Source organism: Stegodyphus dumicola, chromosome 4, assembly GCF_044657685.1.
Source record: "Stegodyphus dumicola isolate Sdum_Otavi_A_Nest chromosome 4, ASM4465768v1".
NCBI classification, from domain to species: Eukaryota; Metazoa; Arthropoda; class Arachnida; order Araneae; family Eresidae; genus Stegodyphus; species Stegodyphus dumicola.
In genome coordinates this window covers 49,434,772-49,454,640 of record NC_140771.1, presented here as the reverse complement: position 1 = coordinate 49,454,640, position 19,869 = coordinate 49,434,772, and the positions used below count along the sequence as shown (strand labels likewise).

The window sequence follows — 19,869 nt, the reverse complement described above, 5'->3', positions numbered from 1 at the left end:
CAACAGTATGTTCATGCACTTTCACTTCTTGAATCACAGATTCATTTCCTATTTTCAAAAACCAACATCTCGTATTTCTCAAAATATCACATATACTCAAATTGCTATGACTAAACCATGAACCTTTCCTTATACTCCTACAAACATCATGCGTATTCAGTTTTCCTTGCTTTCTATATCGCCATTCAAATCCATGCATACTTCCCTTTCTCTCACACAAATGCATATTATCACCACATTTCGGACAAACAAAAAAAGTTGCAATCAAACCAACTTTCATACACCATTCAATGACGGCACGTTTTCCTTGCACTTCCAATAAAGTAATAAATTTACATCTACATTCACTCACCTCTCTCAGCATCACAGATAAATCCATAGCGACTGTTTATTTAACGAAATATATGCAAAAAAAAAAAAGGCAAAAACACACAGAAGAAAACCACTCGATTGGATAACTACCACATAAGAACATTCAAATGGCAACTGAATTAAAAGCTCAAATTAGGGAGTAAAAAGTCCAAAAAAATCGTCTGCTTGGAAATTCTTTTTAACAGCTAGTATATTTTTGAAAGCATAAATTATCATCTGCTACTTGATAATTCGTCTTCGGACATTTGTGCTCTCTCCGAAGAAATTTATTCGTATCTAGTTATTAAAAAACACTGTGAAAGCCATGGCTTTTCGATATCTAAAGCTACGGTAGGTAATATTGTCAATGATAGGAAATTAAATAGAAAATTAAAAAACGATAGGAAATTAAAATATATATATATGTAATAAGATTTAAAAAAAAATAAAATCTGAAATTTAAGATTTTACATTATGCCCCAAAGGTGCATTTTTTTTAACATTTTGTGTGTTGCCTTTATTTGTTAAATATCATGTTCTTGCACTTAAACCGTAAAATTCAGTTCAACAGCAATATTGCAAAATAATTTTAAAATAAGCATATCTTTAGAATTTTCGTTACACAATTTCGCGCGCTGGAGATAAAAATATTTTTTTCCCTGTACAGTTTTGCCATTGCTTGCTTTGAAATCGTTGAGTTTGTTAATCAAAAATTCATTAAACGTTTAACAAAATATGAAACAGATAATATAAAACAAACTCTGAATTTGGGATTCCAGATGCCCATATTCGGGTTGAAACGTACGTTATTTAAAATTTGATCGCTCTGGGTAACATTGTTTTATCACAATGCAAGAAACATACATGCATTTATGCATATTTTTCATTATTTAATTTCTTTAAATATAATACTGGGCTCTAATATTTTGTGGCAACAATTTAAAAAGTGAATCAATGTTTGTAGTGAATCATAAACAAATTCTGAATTTGGGCTTCCAGATGCCCATATTCGGGTTGAAACGTACATTATTTAAAATTTGATGGCTCTAGGTTAACATTGTTTTATCACAATGCAAGAAACATACATGCATTTATGCATATTTTTCATTATTTAAATTCTTTAAATATAATACTGGCCCCTAATATTTTGTGGCAACAATTTAAAAAGTGAATCAATGTTTGTAGTGAATCATAATATCGAGTTAGCCATGTTGGCGCATTTATTGCCCATTCAAAAAAAGTCGGAAACAGTGGGCTAAACCTCATTTCAACCGAAATTCTCAATTTAAAATACATACTACGCATGTGTGAAAATGCTCTGAAATTTGCCTTCCAGAACGGCAAAATTGACTTGAATACCACATTTGGCATGCTTATCAATCTTGTGAAAAGCGCCAAACACATTGCACCAAAGTCTTGACTACCAGTATTCAAACTGAATTATAATTTAGAAACAGCAAGAATTACTAAGTTTACTGCTTTTATTTTTTAGCTATCAAAATGATCTGATGTTTTGAATAACAAAAGCAATAAAATCAAAATTCAAAAAAAAATAATCATGAATAGCTATTTGTTGCCATTCAGTATAAAAGAAATATAAATATGAATATCAACAAGGATTAAAATTAATTTTACAAAATAATTAAATGCATGCATAAATATAAAATACTTGAAATTAAATATAAGTATCACTAATGCAATGACTGAGTCACTACAATAGTTTACTTTACTATGCATAGAAAATATTTCACTATAACAGTCTGATAAAAATGTTTTTAAAAGAATGGAGTTTGCAAGAAATGATCTGCAATTGTTTCTGTAGGAAAGTGTGTGAGAAACTGATGATTTCTAATTTTGGATATTTTATTTAAAATTTTTCTGTATCAGAATGTATTGAAATCATTGTAGTGATTGCACCAAAAAATAAAACAAACAAATTTTTAAAAACGGGGAGTGAGATGCATGTACTTGGCAATTTTTTATTGATATCTGAGGATAAATGATATAAAATAAATGCTTATAAAATGAACATATTCCAAAAAAGTCATAATGAGCCTTAAATGTTTTTTCTATGTATATTAAATTGTAGGGAAAAGTATATGTTTTTATGATGTTCATAACAAAGTTTGGTATTTTAAGGATCAAAGCTTTTACTTTTTATAATTTTTAATTAAAAAAAATGGCTTTTTTTTTAAGGTAGGACGATAAATACTTGTAAATTACTTTTTTAATTTTATCCCCCCCCCAATCTGCTATGTTCATTGGAGATTCTTAACATTTTCTTCAGTAAAAGGATATATTTGTAAGCATCCCTCTAACAATTAGGTGGTATTAAGTGATGCACCATGAAGAAATGATCAATATTGGCTCCAACTATGTTGTTCTTTATAAGGATATTCTTAGCAATCATTGGAAACTTAAATGAGAAAATGATTGGCCTGATTGTGTCAGAAAATACATGTGATGGTGACAATATAATAATTTCAGTTATAAGCGTGTATTTAAATTTTACTTTTTTTTTCTGTATTACATATTTGTATTTTTCATGAAGTGTTTAAAATATTCAAAATATGTAAGCACTTGATTAGTTTATAGCCCAATTATGCATATATGTATGTCTAGAATATTTAAGAATAGGCTTTTATGAAAAAATTGTTTTGTAATGAAAAAATAATTGCCAGTGATAAATTTTTGCATTTACTTTTTATTTTGAGTAGAAGCATGTCTTCTTTTAAATATGACTATTGTAACTGTAATATGTGATTCTTATCATGTTGTTTAAGCTTATTATTTTTTTTTTAATTCAAATGCAGTTTTTGCTGTTATCATGGATGCTTATTACTAGAAATAAATGTTCAATATTCACTGATTATATTAGCAAACTTGTCCCTTTTTTTGTATATTGTGGAAACTGTTAAAAATATATCTATCTTGCTTATATATAATCATAAATGTTAATTAAATATGTACTTTAAACAGGTATTAAAATTTCGCTATTTTCTACTGTTTTCCTTTTGAGGCTTATTTTTGTGATTGATTGTTGAAGATGTGAATGTAATTTTAATTCATAAAGTAATTTCAGCTTGGAGAACATGAAAAGGCGTTAAAAATCCTTGTTCATCAAATACAAGACCATGAAGCTGCTGAAGATTACTGTATAAGAATGTCTGTTGGGAAAGATAAGAAATACAGGCATTGGTTGTTTTATATATTGCTTGGAGTATACCTGGATAACACTTTAGAGTATGTTGTATTTTAATTCTAGCTTATTGCAATGATGTATAAATGTTTTGATAGTTTCTGATGATTAATTCTGATGAAAATTGTAAGTGAATGCTATGTATTTAGTTGCATTTGTAAAGCTTTAAAGCTGAAGTAATGGACCAGTAAACCTGCCAAATAATAACTAGTGATAAGTATTAATTTTTATTAATCCTTTTTATTTTAAACATTGTCTTGATTTGTCTTCTGTGCTTTGTTCTTTATATTGGAAGAGGTGGAATGTTGTAAGGAATTTAAAAAAAAAATGCCTCCATTGCTGTAGTGTAATTATTGGCATATCTATTATGATTATTAGTATGATTATTATATTAATATATATATTGATTGGTATACGCTTGGTCTAGTAATGCTATGCAAGTCCTATTACCCTAACATACATGAAGTGAGTTATCACTATGCCTGAGATTAACAACAGAGTCTCAAGAAGGTTATAATAACCTTTTCATTTAAACTGAACTTAGAATATAAATGCATGCTCTTATGCTGTAAAAACTCATGGTATGCATATAAATTTAAAGCAAATTAAATCAGAGATTGAAGAGTAGTCGAAGATTACATAATTAAGTATTATACTAGAAGCTGGCTGCCAGCATGTCAAAATCAAAGTGTTGGCAGCGAGAGACCACAAAGCCGAATTAATAGCAACCAAAACTGGCAGAAACCAACCAAGTAAAGCATGCAATGCCAGAAATATTCTATATTTCAAATCCAAAAACCTCAATGTAAATATTCACAAAGTTAATTTGAATTCAGGTAAAGGAGAAGTTATAGTAAAGACTGAAACCTAACTGGTTAATTAACATAAAATTCCCTATATATCAGAGCATCATAAACTTTTAGGTTATGTTCATTAATCTCACCATCCATCCCTATATCAATTACCTGTTCTGAACAGTAGAGATGTAAACAACTGGAAAAGCTCATCCAAAAAATGAGTATGTTTAAAGAATTTGCCACCTAAATTTTGAATTTTAAGACTTTTATTGAATTTGTATAACTTGACTTATAGTTATTATGGCAAAAATGCATAAATCTACCAAAACAAAAATTTCTCTGTCTAATTTTACAGAATAAAAGAGTGTTTTGAGGCTTTTTTATTGTAATGTTAGTGCATTTAAGCATTTTCAGAATCAGTAAAATTTTAATGTAAAAATGGTAATTGTTCAACATTTTTTTAGATAATTCTGTGTTTTCTGCTAAATACTTATTTTCAAAACATTCTTTATCTCTCTTTCAAGTTTTTCCTCAGTAGTGGCTGCTTCCTCCTTCCCAACATTGAGTTTTAGCCCTTTGTGCTCTGTTGGCTCCACTACGAGGCCATCCGGCATTTGTTCTGCAGCTCCATAGGCTCTGCTGCAGAGCCAAATGTTTTTAGCATGATTACGCTTAAGATGCTGTATTATCATTGGCGTTATCAATTGTTATCTGCAATTAAAATGTGTGTCTCTGTATTGTTATGATTAAACCATTTTTTACCTTTTTTTATCATTAGCGACATGGAGAAAATTATTATGATGAGAATTTAGAGTTGAGTAGTAGTGAAGACGTGTTTGATTTTCAAGTGTTAAAAGATATTGCAAAAGACGATGTTAATTATGATTCTTATATTTCAAATAGTGGTTCCAAAATTATACTACTAAAGAGATGGTGAATGAGAATTATTGAAAGTGAAGATTCTCAGAAAGACTTCGATGTGACACTTGCTCAAGTAAACCCAGGATACACATGGGAGATGGTTTCCAAATAAATCACACCATGGTGAATTTAAAAAAATTAATTTGCAAGAAGAAAGTGCATATGGATAAAATAAATGAAGCATGTCTACTTCTTTTCACTTAAAATAAGTGTCTGTTTCACTCGTTCCGCTACGAAAATGTGCTGGAGTTGCTGGTAGGCAGTGGTACGAAAATATGTGGAGTGCTAAGGGTTAGACTTCCCAACATAAAGAGACAGCAGCAATACTCTCCTTCATTTTAGCAGCATCCATTATGACAGGGTTCTTTAATTTTCATCTTCATTTCAATGAAATTCTCCTTTGTTTTTTCCTGGCTGGCAGCATGCATTACCATTATGGCTTTCAGCTGCTCTACTATCTTCTTTGTTGTTGGCATTCCAAAACTATCTTCTTTGTTATTGACATTCAAAGAATCCTACTTCCGACACCAGTTAATTGCAAGTTACAGGTTTGTGGATGTCTCTTTAAATAATCACTTCAGATGAGCAGGAAAAAAGTGACAATGTATTTGAAATGAATTATGACTCAGAGCAAAATAAAAAGCTGTAAATAGATAAAAAAGGATGGAGTTATTAAGTAAATCCTCTTTAATACATAAAGAATATTATAAATTACCTTTGTCACTTGCACGGTAAATTATAAAATACAAGGTCCGGCTATTAATTTCCAGGACTCATGGAATAACTCAGAAGAAAAGTTAAACACATAGCCATTTAATATGATTCAAAGTAATCCCCATCAGCTGTAATTCACGTCTGTGCTTGGCTGTACAAATTTCGGAAAGAAGTTTTAAAGTCCTCTTTTGGAATGCTCTTTAATATTGATGTTACAGTTTTCTTGATGGCTTCGACATCCTGAAATCTTGTTCCGTTCAGCGAATTTTCCAGCTTAGGAAACAGGAAAAAGTCTGCAGGTGCTAGGTCTGGAGAGTATGGTAGATGCTGCATTTCAACGACACCATGCTGGGCTAAAAATCGCCTCACAGGCAACGCAATGTGTGGGCGGGCATTGTCCTGTAGCAGCAGCCAGCTCCCATTTTGTTGAAAATGAGACCTCACTCTGCGAATAGATTTTCGAAGTTGGTCAAGAACTTCTGTGTAGAACTGTCCATTGATAGTCATGTAAGGAAGAAGAAATTCATGATGAATTAGTCCATCACAATCGAAGAAAGCGATTAACAGGACCTTGATTTTGGACTTTTCAAATCGAAATTTTTTCTGCCTTGGTGAACTTGGAGACCGCCATTCGGAGCTTTTACGCTTGATTTTAGGGTCATATTGATAAGACCAAGAATCGTCTCCAGTGACTATCCTATCCAGGAATGCAGGGTCAGCATCAGCGTTGTTGATATGTTAATTCTTTGCTCCATTTTCACTTCGACAATAGGAATTTAAGAGCTACGTTTTAATGTGCCTTTCCATGAGAACCACTTACTTCAGAATGACACCAATTGCACTGCACATGCGCAAGGAAGCGCTCTTCAATATGCAATCATTAGCGCCATCTTCCGACTTTTCGTTCTCCTACAGTTACGTCAGTCCTGGAAATTAATAACCGGACCTTGTATAATTTAGGTAATGCTTTGAACTGCAGTCTTTCTGAAATACTCAGAACTGTATCAGATATAATTAATAGCTGGCTCATCTATCTGTATGTATATGGTGTTGTACAGGCTTTCAAAAGCTTTGGTGGAATGTTTTCTTTCGGCCATACCTTGCATTCTAATTTAACTATTTTTACAATTTAAATGTTGCTTTCCAATTTGAAAGATCTGTAATTCAGTGCAAGAAATTAGTATTTATATACAAAAATGGTAGCCACAATTTTAATTACATACAAAATAAACCATTTTACCATGGTCTATTACCCTTAAAGTAACAAATAAGTAAATAAAACAATATATAGTATTAAGCAGTGCATATGAAGAAAAATGCTATCAAAGAAATCAAGTATTTACAGAAGTTTATAACCATATGTAAATAGTCTTCAGTTAACCCTTTGCCCTCGGGGCCTCTTTCATGCGATGCACGAGCAACTCAAGGCGTTTCGAAGCCTTTGTGATGCATTTCTTACCAGTAACTTAAAATCATTACACACACAAGTTAATGTATAAAATATTTATATTTTAACATTTTATGTATCTTTACACTTCTATAAACATAATTTCTTAAATATTAGCATCTGTATTTTTTCTGTGCATGATATTTTATGTAACAATTCCCAAGATGCATGCCTGGCTTGTCGGGGCAAGTATTGCAATAATATGTTGTTTGATGCCTTTTTCCGGGTTCATTTCTCTGAGAACAGACATTGTGATAGATAAGAAAAGATAAGATTTCAGATAAGAAAGTCTTGTCTCCATTTAAAGGCGTATCATTTTACACTTCATAGGATAGGAACCCGCTTCAAAGAAACTAAACGTAAACAGTTATTGCCACACATCGAGTTTCCACATCAAACCAAGTGGTGAGCGAGAGTCACCTCTTGAGTTGTGGCATCAAATCACATGGTGAGTGAGGGTCACCTCTCGAGTGCAAAGGGTTATTAACTATTAACGCCTTAAAGAGTTTGGAACTTCTTTTTTGAGCAGCTACAAGCAATTATAAATTTATCATCAGCTGTTCCTTATGTAGGAGTAATGCTAGTAGAGTTAGTATGGGGGGATTTACAGTAAGGAATCCTACTTAAACTAGCTTTCTTACATTTCATTTCATTTTGCCATTTGTAATTTTATTTTTTATTATTTTACATTTATTATTTCTTCATGAGACAGATTCCGAGAATACAACAAGGTTAAGAAAAGACGTAGATAAGATTGTATTTTATCCTTATTTTAGAATTAAGGATATATAGTCAGTAGCATATAAAGATATAGATAGTGCCTTCATATGTACTGCAAATATGTTGTTTTTTTTAAATTTTAAGGTTATTTTAAACATATATACATGTAATATAAACAAATTCAGAGAACTACTCATGTAGAAATACTTAGAAGTAGAAATGCAGAAATATTACAGATGGCGGAGCACCTATAGTTTAGAACATAATAGATCTACACTGAAGAGGAAGAGTCCTGATTGCATAGTATGCTAATGTGTTAAGTTTATAATATTTAAGAAACTTGGCAGTCAAGGCGGATTAAATTCCATTTTTATTTAAAATGACATTTGGGCCACAATTCACTTGGCACTCTAATCATCCCTATTTTTAGAAAATTTACATTTTTGATACTGTTGTGATAGGAAGAGAGCACAGTGAAATAGCATCCAAATGGCACACAGAGAGAAGCTAAAAGTGTGCATTTATCTAGTATAGAAGATCATCAAGAGGAAGCTTTTAGTTTAGGTCAGAAAGGTTTCAATTCTCAAAATTTTAAGTTCCCACTTAGCTACGGCATCAGCATAACGCAAGTCATGTGTCTTAGATTGATCTAGAAATGACATAGTCCAGGTTATTATTGCAGTTTTTAGAATACAGAGAGAAAATATCCAAATTAAAAATGAAGAATAAAGAAGCTATTATTAAATTAAATTATAAAGCTGATTTACATATTTTTATATTACACACACATACACACACACACACACATATATATATATATCTAATAAAAAAGAGAAAAAAACATCACAAACGCTGTTTGAAATAGAACAGTCCATACTAAAGAGGAAGAGCTCTGAGTGCATAGTATGCTAATATGTTGAGTTCATAATATCTAAGAAACTTGGCAGTTGAGGTGGATTAAATTGCATTTTTATTTAAATTGTCATTTGTGGCCACAATTAAGTTGGCACTCTAACCATACTTATTTCCAGAACATTTAACATTTTTTAATACTATTGGGACAGGGAGATAGCACAGCGAAATTGCATCCAAGTAGCACAAAGGATGAAGCTGAAAATAGCAATTATCCAACAGGGAAGCTTGCTAAGAGAAAGGTTTTGGTTTAGGTTAGGAAAGTTTTAGTTGTCAAAATTCTGAGTTCTGGTTCTGAATCATCGTCGGCTTTATGCAAGCTCTGTGGCATAGATTAATCTAGAAATGGCACAGTCAGGGAAGTTATTACTACTTTGAGAATACAGTGAGTAAATACTCAAATTAAAAATGAGGAATTAAGAAGCTATTAATAAATTAAATTATAAAGCTGATTTACCCACCCACGACTGCAAAATAATGTCTTCCCTAGGCAAGCATTTGTATCAAATTACTACAAGGAAAAATTATACTATCATACATATACAGGTGATTATCAAAATAATGGAAACACCCGTGAATAAAAGTGACATCTAAGTATGCGTTTTGTTAGGAATAAAATATAATCCCAGCTACCAGTTTTTTTTAATATAGTTTAGTATAGTAAGTTTTTTTAAAAAAAATATAAGAAGTATATATATCATAGTAGCATGAGGTAGCTTTAATGAAGTTGTATAAGTCTTGAATTTTCATCAGAACCGTAAAATGTCAGACCTCACAGAGTTTCAAAAAGGCCATACTGTAGGAGCCTGACTAGCTGGAGCAACTGTGACTGAAACATCCGAGCTATTAGTAATTTCTAGAAGTATAGTGTCTACAGTCATGACAGCATACACAAAGCATGACAAGAGAGGTTCAGCAAAGCAAAATAGTGAATGGAAGGAAAAGCTGAGTGAAAGAGACTGATGGGTATTGAAGCAGATTGTAGTGTCTAAAAATGAAATAACTGCAGCCAAAGTGACTACAGAGCTCATTCAGCATGTGGATTCTCCAGTGTCAATAATTATAGTTAGTAGGCATCTTCATAAACAGAATATTTACGGCAGAGTTACAATTCCCAAGCCACTTGTCACACATGTTAATGCCAAACGTCATCTGCAGTGGTGCCACAACCACAAAACCTGGTCGATTGATAAATGGAAGACTGGAACACTGTTATATGGTCAGTTGGTATCATCTTTTACACTTTACCATACAACAGAATGTGTGCACGTTTGGAGGACGCCTGCAGAAGCGTATGATTGTGATTGTCTCTTTCAAACTGACAAATATGGAGGTGAATCCATCATGGTACGGGCAGCTGTGTCATGGTTTTCTGCTGGCCCAAAATCGTAACCCTGCAAGGAAGGATAACTGGGAAGAAAGTATAAAGAAGTTTTAGCTGACCAGGTCCATCCTATGATGCAAACTTTGTTTTATGCAAGAGATGGAATTTTCCAGGATGATAATGCAGGAACTTGTCCAGTCATGGTTTGATGGACATGAGGATGAAGTAAACATCTACTTCGGCCCGTGCAGTCCCCAAACCTCAATATAGTGGAACCATTATGGTCTGTTTTAGAGTGTTCGATCCGGAATCAATGTATTCCACCAGCATATCTCCTGGAACTTTCACAGCATCTCCATAGGTACAATATTCCTCTACACACTATTCAACACTTGTATGCTTTGATTCCCATACGAATCCATACTGTATTACATGCCAAAGGCGGTCCTATGCCATATTAATAAAGAATTCCTTATAAATCTAAAGAGTTTCCAAATTACAAATATATATATAATTACAAAACCATGTTTTAAAAATACATAATATAATTATGCCTAGTATTGTCATATATATATCGATATATATATATATATATATATATATCGATATATATATATATATATCGATTAAGTTAAAATGAAAACTAAACAGGCAAAAGAAAAACAAGTAAAAAAATAAATATATTATTAATTGAGCAAATTATAAATGAAGTTAACTGAAATTTTTTAAGGAATTAAAACCTGAAAATAGTCCTAAAATAAAATTTGCCATGTCTTATAAATGAAATATATCAATGACTAAAAAGTGGAAAAGGCTGTATTATTATCATCTTCAGACGCTTATGTTGTCAAGAGGAGGTAAAGCCTTCTTATGACAATACACTTTTTCTGGGTAGATTATTTTGTTTTTGTAAGCTTAAAATTATCCGTAGGCACTGAATTAATAATGTAAATATTTTTGGTACACCCTGAAAATTAAAAACTACTCCTATAGAACAAATCTATCCCATGGAAAAAAAAAAAAAATTTAGTAGTATCAGTCCTGTACAAGTGAAAAATTTAAACAAATATTTAAAAAAAAAAATATATAGAACTTCTAAAATTTGTTATTAATATATTATACTTTCATGAAAAATTTTTAAAATGAGCTTCATTATATACAAAGGAAAGAAGACAATACTGCTCAGGGAAGAAATATTTACAACAGGGAATGCAATGCTAAAATATAATTACTTGCATCTCATTGAACCTGTGTTACTTTTGGCGAATTTATACCCTTGCCATATAGTATTCACGAAAAAAACCAGAATTTAAAAAAGCCATAACTTTAAAAAAATTGATTTTGTGAAGTAATAATGAAAAATGAAAATTACATTGCAAATGTTATAAAATATTCATGCTAATCGGCAAACCGTAATGACTAAAAGTAATTGTTACTTCTTTTTCATCCAAGAAAGAGTAGATACATACAGAAATATACAAATTTTACAAAAGTAATTTTACAAAAGTAATAATTTAAACACAGAAATTGAAACAAATTGGCCATACTGACCAATCTTCAAAGCGTTCTTTTCCATTATGATGATTCTCAGCCTCACATTTCGATAAATGTCGGACAAAAACTTTATTGAGTATGGCTAAGATGTTTTGTTTAACCTCCCCATATGAATATTGAGGTGGGGGGGTTACACAGATCTTAAAAAAATACAAAAATTTAGACCTTGCTGTTTTAGAATTTCATCTCTTCAGGTCATTTCAGAATTATCTGAACAATCTTGACTTCACTTCTTTAGAAACTGACAAATAGAATGTTGATAATTTCTTTCTGAATAAATGATTTTTTCAAAAAGAAATTTTTCAGCTACCTGTGAGATGGAAAAAAGTCAGAGAATAAAATGGTTCTTAAGTGATTCAATGAAAGTTTCGTATACTTTTGTATTACTTCATTTGTATTTACCATAAAAGAAATGCAGAACTTTTTGGATGATCCAATATTCTGTATGAAGGCATAGCAAAATTTTCAGAATCCTGATGTTTGTATAATCTAACTGTAGACACATTAGGAAGCAGGAGACATGGAAAATGAGCAGTTCTTTCGCTGGGACTTGAACCTCAGACCTATTGAATACGCGCCAAGTATGCTGACCATTACGTCATGAAGGCGGGAGAAATACCTTATATATGCCCCCCTTTGGGAATGGTTGACTGGGGGATTAGAGGACAAAGTCGTCAAATCCTGGTGGTGGAAAATGATCATCTACCACTTTTTCTAGTGCGGGCACCACTGTAGAGACATTAGGTTGTTTTGAAGCAGGAGATATGCAAAATGAGCAATTCCCTCGCCAGGACTTGAGCCTCGGACCTTTCAAATACGTGCTGAGTGTGCTGACCATTATACCATGAAGGCATGCTAAGAAGGCTAGAGAAATGCCTTATATAACAAATATATATATACAGTCAAAAGTCGTTAATCCGGACTCATCGGGACTTCGGCGATTCCGGATTATCGATTTTTCCGGATTATAGATCATCAGTTTAATCTCGTAAGATGGCATGCAGAAATTCTAAAATTAAAAATATGAAACTGTAATTTATGAAATAAAGAACAATTATGATCTAAAGGGTATCAAAATTTACAAAAAAAAAAGCTTAATATTTATTTGTTTACTTTATTAAACATTTCTTTCAATGTAAATTGTTTAAGTTGCTTTGTTTTATGTGATAATACTTTCTCTTTAATTCTATAAACAGACATAATTTCTTGTTCAGTTACAAAGTTCCACTGTTCAAGTCCCGTACTTGCTTTCCCGAGAATACCGACTAACTTGTCAATCTCAATTTTTGCGTTTTCACTAACCTCTCTGTCACCTTCTTCATGTCTTTATCAATTTTTTGCAGCAATTCCACTTTTTGTTTGATAGACATCAAAACATACTTTTATTTTGTAGATCCTTTGGGAGCTCCAGCATCGGAAATTTTATTTGACATAATCGAAAGTTCAAGTTTACTTTTATAAAATTGCTCTTGCAGTCTGCAAAAAATAATAAGCCGGATCCAACTCGAAGATTAAGGAACAACGCAATCATCAACATTAACTGAAATAGATAATTTTAGCTTGTACCGTCCGTTATACATAAAACGCGCACACAAAAACATATTCTACGCTTGCGCATGCGCAGTCGTAAAGGTCTTACGCGCACGCATAAATGCTTATGCGCATGTGTCAACGCGGCGCATGCGCAGAAAGGTCCAGATTAGCTTTGAGGTACGGATTATAGATCATTCCGGATTATGGGTATCCGATTTAACAACTTTTGACTGTATATATATATATGATTATATGAAAGTTATATAGTATACTTATTTAAAGAGCTTATATAATTATATAAATTATATATATTGTTTATTTGTATAACTAAATTGTTAGAAGTAACTTTTTTGTATATAAAGTCACATGAAAAATGATATAAAATTTTAGAATTCAAAAAACTTGATTCTAGTCCAAATTGAAATGATTATGTGCTTAATGATTTTTCATTAATTGCTAACTCTTCATACAATTTGCATTTTTAAAGAATTTTTGATATATTAGAAACTTGTATGTGAGTATGTTTGAGTGTATTGTCTGATGTAATTTAATTATGGATAGCATTATACTCAAATATTATTGTGATTAATTATTATATATAATTGTGATTTACCGTAATTTCCAGAAGAAAGGCCGCATCAGCGTAAACGGCGCACTCGAGAAAAATTGCGGGGAAAAAATTAAAATTACACAGAAACGTCGCATCAGCGTAAACGCCGCAATAGATTAAATTGCACGTGACATCGTCGTGGGCCGTATACATGCAAAAACTCAACCTAAGTCCTGATATATGACATACCATCTCCCTTTGGAATAGTTTTTCGTCTAAAAATGATTATCGGCTTTAGCTTGTCACCGTTTGCGGCACAAGCTAACATACATGTAAACGACATTCTTTCATGCCCCATCATAAACATAGATACAGTTTTTGCACCAGTTTCATCAGCAGTTCTGTTTGCAGGAGAGTCGAAAGCTAACGGCGTTTCATCCATATTTATTATCTGCGACCGAAGAATTTTTTTTTTTTTTTTTTTTTAAATAATAGCTGTCACATATTTTAGAAAAGATGACTTTTTATACTGCCAGTCCATTGGTAATTGTTGCCCGACTGTTGTTCTAGTACGCACAGATATATTTTTTCTTTTCATAAATCTGCTACACTTCCTTTGAAATCATTTATGTTCATTTGCTTTGCTATAAATGTTGCTTGTAAGCGAATTTTTACAGTCGAAATTGCCATTCCTTTTCCTCGTTGCTCCTTTATCCAGTTTGCAAGGTCGTCCTCTAGATTTGGCCACCTTACAGCACCACTTCTTTTGGCTCGTTTCTGTTGTGGCATATTTTTAAGAAGTTCTTTTTCAGTTCTCCAACGTTGAATACATCTGTCGTCCACTTCAAACTCTCGAGCTGCTGCTCGATTTCCAATTTGTTCAGCACGTGAAATTACATTAAGCTTAAAACTAGCAGTATAGCTTCTGTGCCGTTTAGGGACATTTTCAAAAATCTTCCGCTCCCTTCTTACTTAAAAACTATCCAACAAGTACTTGTACCCAAACTGATGGGATCTGTATCTGGCAGAATGCCAAGAAAAATCCATTCATGCTGAAGGGGAAATACGTCAGAGTTCGTTATTGCGAGGCAGGTGGAGTCGTGTCCGCCTTTGAAAAAAATTGCAGAAAAGGCAGGGGTGGGGAGAGGATGGGTCCTGGAAGATTCATCGAATGGCAGAAGAGAGAGACTATTTGAACTGATGAGAATATTGATTTGAAAGGGGGAAGAATGTTATTGTTCTGAGATCTCGTTTAGGGTGAATAAGGCATGTAGGTCCATTCAAGGGAAAGAATGTAAACAAAATAACGTTCGCCAAAAGCAACTGAGTGGTCTTTTGTGTGGGAACAGCACCAGTCTATGTACAATGACAAGGCCATCCAAACTATGTACAATGACCATCATAGGAAATATTTTATTTTTAGTGCACCTAAACGCCGCATGGGTAGAAATGCCGCACCCGCTGAAAATTTAAGTTTTAAACACGTAAACGTCGTGGCGTTTCTTCCGGAAATTACGGTAATTATGGATAGCATTATACTCAAATATTATTTATTTTATCCCCTTTCCCCAAGGGGGAAAACTATGCATTCTAGGTGGTAATCTCAGAACTATCATCTTTAACTGCTTAAGGACCAAATTATTTTTTATTATCTACCAACAATTTGCTATTTTTTAATTGTTGATTTGAAACGAAACCGGTGTCCCTAATCTAGTTTAAAAATATTTTTGCCAATAAGGAGCAAATGTGATAAAAAATATTTCACTAGAAGTTCAAAAAATACATAACCCGTGTTAACTTTTTATGTGGGCAGGGCAATATATAGCATATAAAGAAAGATAGTTGGCTTATGGAATCAGTAAGATCTTCCATATTCCATTTGAATATCAGAACTTACAGGAATATCATTTTCTAGCTGCTCGCTGATGAAACCTTTGCTTTTAGCTACTGTGTTCTATATTCCATACTGAGATGCATTTCTTTTCGCACTTTCCGTTCCCCCATGGGAAGCACATTCGTCACCTTAGAGACAATGCTGCTCAGAGTTTAGAGAGAGAGAGAGTCTGAAAAACACAGTAACCCAAAAAAAAAAAAAAAAAAAAGCAATACAGGTTCTATTTGAACAATGTAATATAAGCAATATTTTAGGCAGCTCCAAAATATGCAGCTGCTCAAAATAAAATGACTTAATGAACACATACTAACATAAAAAGTAAATATGAAATTATATATATGAGACATATACACTATCAGAAGTTAATACAGTCAAAAGTCGTTAATCCGGACTCGTCGGGACTTCGGCGATTCCGGATTATAGATCATCAGTTTAAATCACGTAAGATAGCATGCAGAAATTCTAAAATTGAAAATATGAAACCGTAATTTATGAAATAAAGAGCAATTATGATCTAAAGGGTATCAAAATTTACAAAAAAAAGCTTAATATTTATTTGTTTACTTTATTAAACATTTCTTTCAATGTAAGTTGTTTAAGCTGCTTCGTTTTATGTGATAATACTTTCTCTTTAACTCTATAAACAGACATAATTTTTTGTTCACTTACAAAGTTCCGCTGTTCAAGTCCCGTTAATTGCTGTGCCGAGAATACCGACTAACTTGTCAATCGAAATTTTTTTGTTTTCACTAACCTCTCTTCTGTCACATTCTTCATGTCTTTATCCATTTTTTGCAGCAATTCCACTTTTTGTTTGATGGACATCGAAACATACTTTCGTTTTGTACGATCCTTTGGCAGCTCCAGAATCAAAAATTCTATTTGACATAATCGAAAGTTCAAGTTTACTTTTTTAGTATTGCTCTTACAGTCTGCAAAAAATAATAAGCCGGATCGAATTCGAAAATTAAGGAACAACGCAATCATCAACATTAACTGAAATAGATAATTAGATAATTTTAGCTTACACCGTCCGTTATACATAAAACGCGCACGGGAAAACGTATTCTGCGCTTGCGCACACGCAAATGTGCAGTCGTAAGAGGTTTTACGCGCATGCGTAAATGCCTATGCTCATGTGTCAACGCGGAGCATGCGCAGAAAGTTTTTAGCTTTGAGGTCCAGATTATAGATCATTCCGAATTATGGGTGTCCAAATTAACGACTTTTGACTGTACTACAATATTAAATTAATACTATTAGAAGTATTTTAAATTTGTGTAGTAAAAATATATTTTCTTTATAATTTAATTTTTCTTATGAGTGAACTGATAATATTGATAAGGCATCAGCATTCCTGTGTGAACTGCATTTGCAGTGTGCCACAGTCATGTTGTAATGCTAAGGCCCAATGAGACAACAGCATGAGGGGCGCTTTGGGTCAAGTAGGTGAGGGGGATTGTGGTCATACACAATTTGCACTTTGGCACCGAAAATCCAAGTATTAATTTTTTTCAAGAATTCGATGACACAAAATGCTTCTATCTCGACGGTTGACTATCATTGTTGACAGAGAGTTAGTTTTTTGCTGAAAAATGCTATGGGAATTTCTTTGCCATGTTCATCATTTTGAGCTGAACACACTCCAACTGCAAATGCAGGTGCATTTGTTTAGAGTTGAAAGGGCTTGTCGATATCCGGAGTATGCAGGGATAGCATTTTAATCAGCTCTTCTTTAAGTCTGTTGAAAGATGTTTCCATTTTACAGTCCTACGGAATATTATTTGGAGCACTCTTTTTCTGTAAAGTTTGTTAATGGCAAAACTATTTCAGAAAAATTTGGAATATAATCCTTATAATAACTTGCTAGCTCTAAAAGACTTCTCACTTCTTTTTTAGTGGTAGGCTTAGACAGATTCCGGATGACTTCTACTTTCTCAGTATCTGGAGATTGAGTGCCAGAACCTATTACATGATCTAGGTACTTCACATGACTCTTTCCAAAATCCCATTTTTCTAGATTTGCTGTTAGTCCTACGTTTTTAAGTATCTAAAACACTTGGTTGATATGATGGAGGTGGACATCTCAAGTCTCGGAAAATATTTCTACATCATCAATGTATGAAAGGCAGTAGTTCTTATAGTTGGCTAAGTATGCAACACATACTACAGGTCATACCCATTCACTGTCAGTGGGCTCTATAAGATTCCATTATAACAGTTCTTTAACTTTATGATCAACTTCATATTGATCATCAAGTTAAAGAACTGTTATAATGGGTTCTGTCTTGAAGCGAACAGGCACATGATAGGGTCTTAATCTTTTTCGACTACAATCTGCTGTAACCTTTATGGCATGACCATCAACAATTTTACCAAAGACGTTGGAATAGGATTTTAATACCTTAAATCGTTACCCATACTCTCGGGATGTCCTGCAGTGGAGAATCATGGAGATACACCAAGCAGGTACTCAAAAGCTTGGGCGAGTTTGGCTATGAAATTAGTTATCTGGTCGGAACAAATCATTTTTGGAAATCCCGTTTGAGAAAAAGTCCTCATCAAAATGTTGCAAGTTGTTTTCGTACTGATCTCTGATGGAAGCGCCTTCTGCCCATCTAGTGCATAGGTCAACTGCACGTATCACAAACTAATGAGCTCTTCCGGATGGAGGTTCTAATGGTCTGATACTATCCATGCTCCTTACTTCAAAGGGTGTTCCTGCTCTAACAAAAGGTTGAATTGGGATTCTATTTTTATATATTATTGTCCTTCTCAATTGCATTCTTTACAACTTTTGCAGAACTTTTTAACATCTTGCTTAATAGTAGGCTAAAATAATGAGTACTTGATTCGTTGAATTTTCTTTTTCTCACCAAGGTGTCCAGCAAGAGGGATTTCATGTGTCATTCTCAGAACTTCCTTTCTTTTTTGTAAAGATAACACTGTTTGCTTAATGCATTCACCACAAATATATTCGGAGTGAAGTAATATGCCATTATCAAAAGCATATGAATTTTCATTCTTATTCGCCCATTCAAAACACTTTTTCAGAGTCTGATCTTGTTCTTGAAGTGCCCTAAATTATAGTCTTATTTGGTTTCTTGTTTTCACGGTTTATGTGTCTCCTTGGGAAATCTGATTAACTACATCTAAATGTAAAGTATTGTTTTCAGCTGGTGAGGGTTTGTTGTCTGATTCATCACAGTCTAAGTAAGATGCATACCACTGACAATCACTATGACACAGTTCAGTATTTTCGCAGAGCATTTCATAAGCTGAAGATTTCAGTAACAAGTCAGTAACTAGCTTTTTTGAAACAGCACAGGTAAAGGGCACTCTACCATAAAGATCATCTTTCATCTGGGAAATTTTTAGTGGAGTAACTTCATTTTCACCAAAAGCAGAAGATATCTCTATTTTGCTTCGCAAATTATGTTATCTACCAATCTCTTGTAGATTACTGAAATTTGTGCTCCCATGTCTATGATTCCATTTAGAACAATATCTCCATATTTAACTTTTAGCTACTCTATTCTACATTCCATGCTAAGTTGCATTTCTTTCCGCACTTTATTAAATTTCAGTTAATAACTGCTCTTGAAATGAAAACTCAGAATAAACAAAACTATTTTTGTAAATATCAACAATTTTATTAAATTTTAAAAGGGGCAAAAATATTAGCTACTCTGTCTAAAATATATTACTTATATGCCCAAAAATCTTTGGAATATCATTCTGATGGTGCCATTCTGGAAAAGTGCAACTCTTTTAATCATATTTTATTTAATATCTGTAAGCAATTTATATGGCGTGGGGATGTGATACATATGAAAACACAGTACGACATATAAGGGAACGCCAGTCTTTGCAATAGCCATTGCTATATGATTCATTTTCACTAACACCTAAAGCTCACTCAATTTGACCCACCAGAATATTCATATTCACTT

General features: G+C 32.8%; 1 protein-coding gene across 4 annotated transcripts in view; it reads left to right on the top strand.

Moving 5' to 3' along the window:
* The window catches only part of LOC118198788 (transforming growth factor-beta receptor-associated protein 1-like), a 214,021-nt gene that overhangs the window by 176,046 nt on the left and 18,106 nt on the right, over positions 1 to 19,869 (top strand). For all 4 annotated transcript variants that reach the window (XM_085814824.1, XM_085814826.1, XM_085814825.1 and 1 more), the window contains one exon: positions 3,434 to 3,594. In XM_085814824.1, the coding sequence (XP_085670950.1) occupies positions 3,434 to 3,594 (161 nt within the window). The remainder of the gene's footprint in view (positions 1 to 3,433; positions 3,595 to 19,869) is intronic.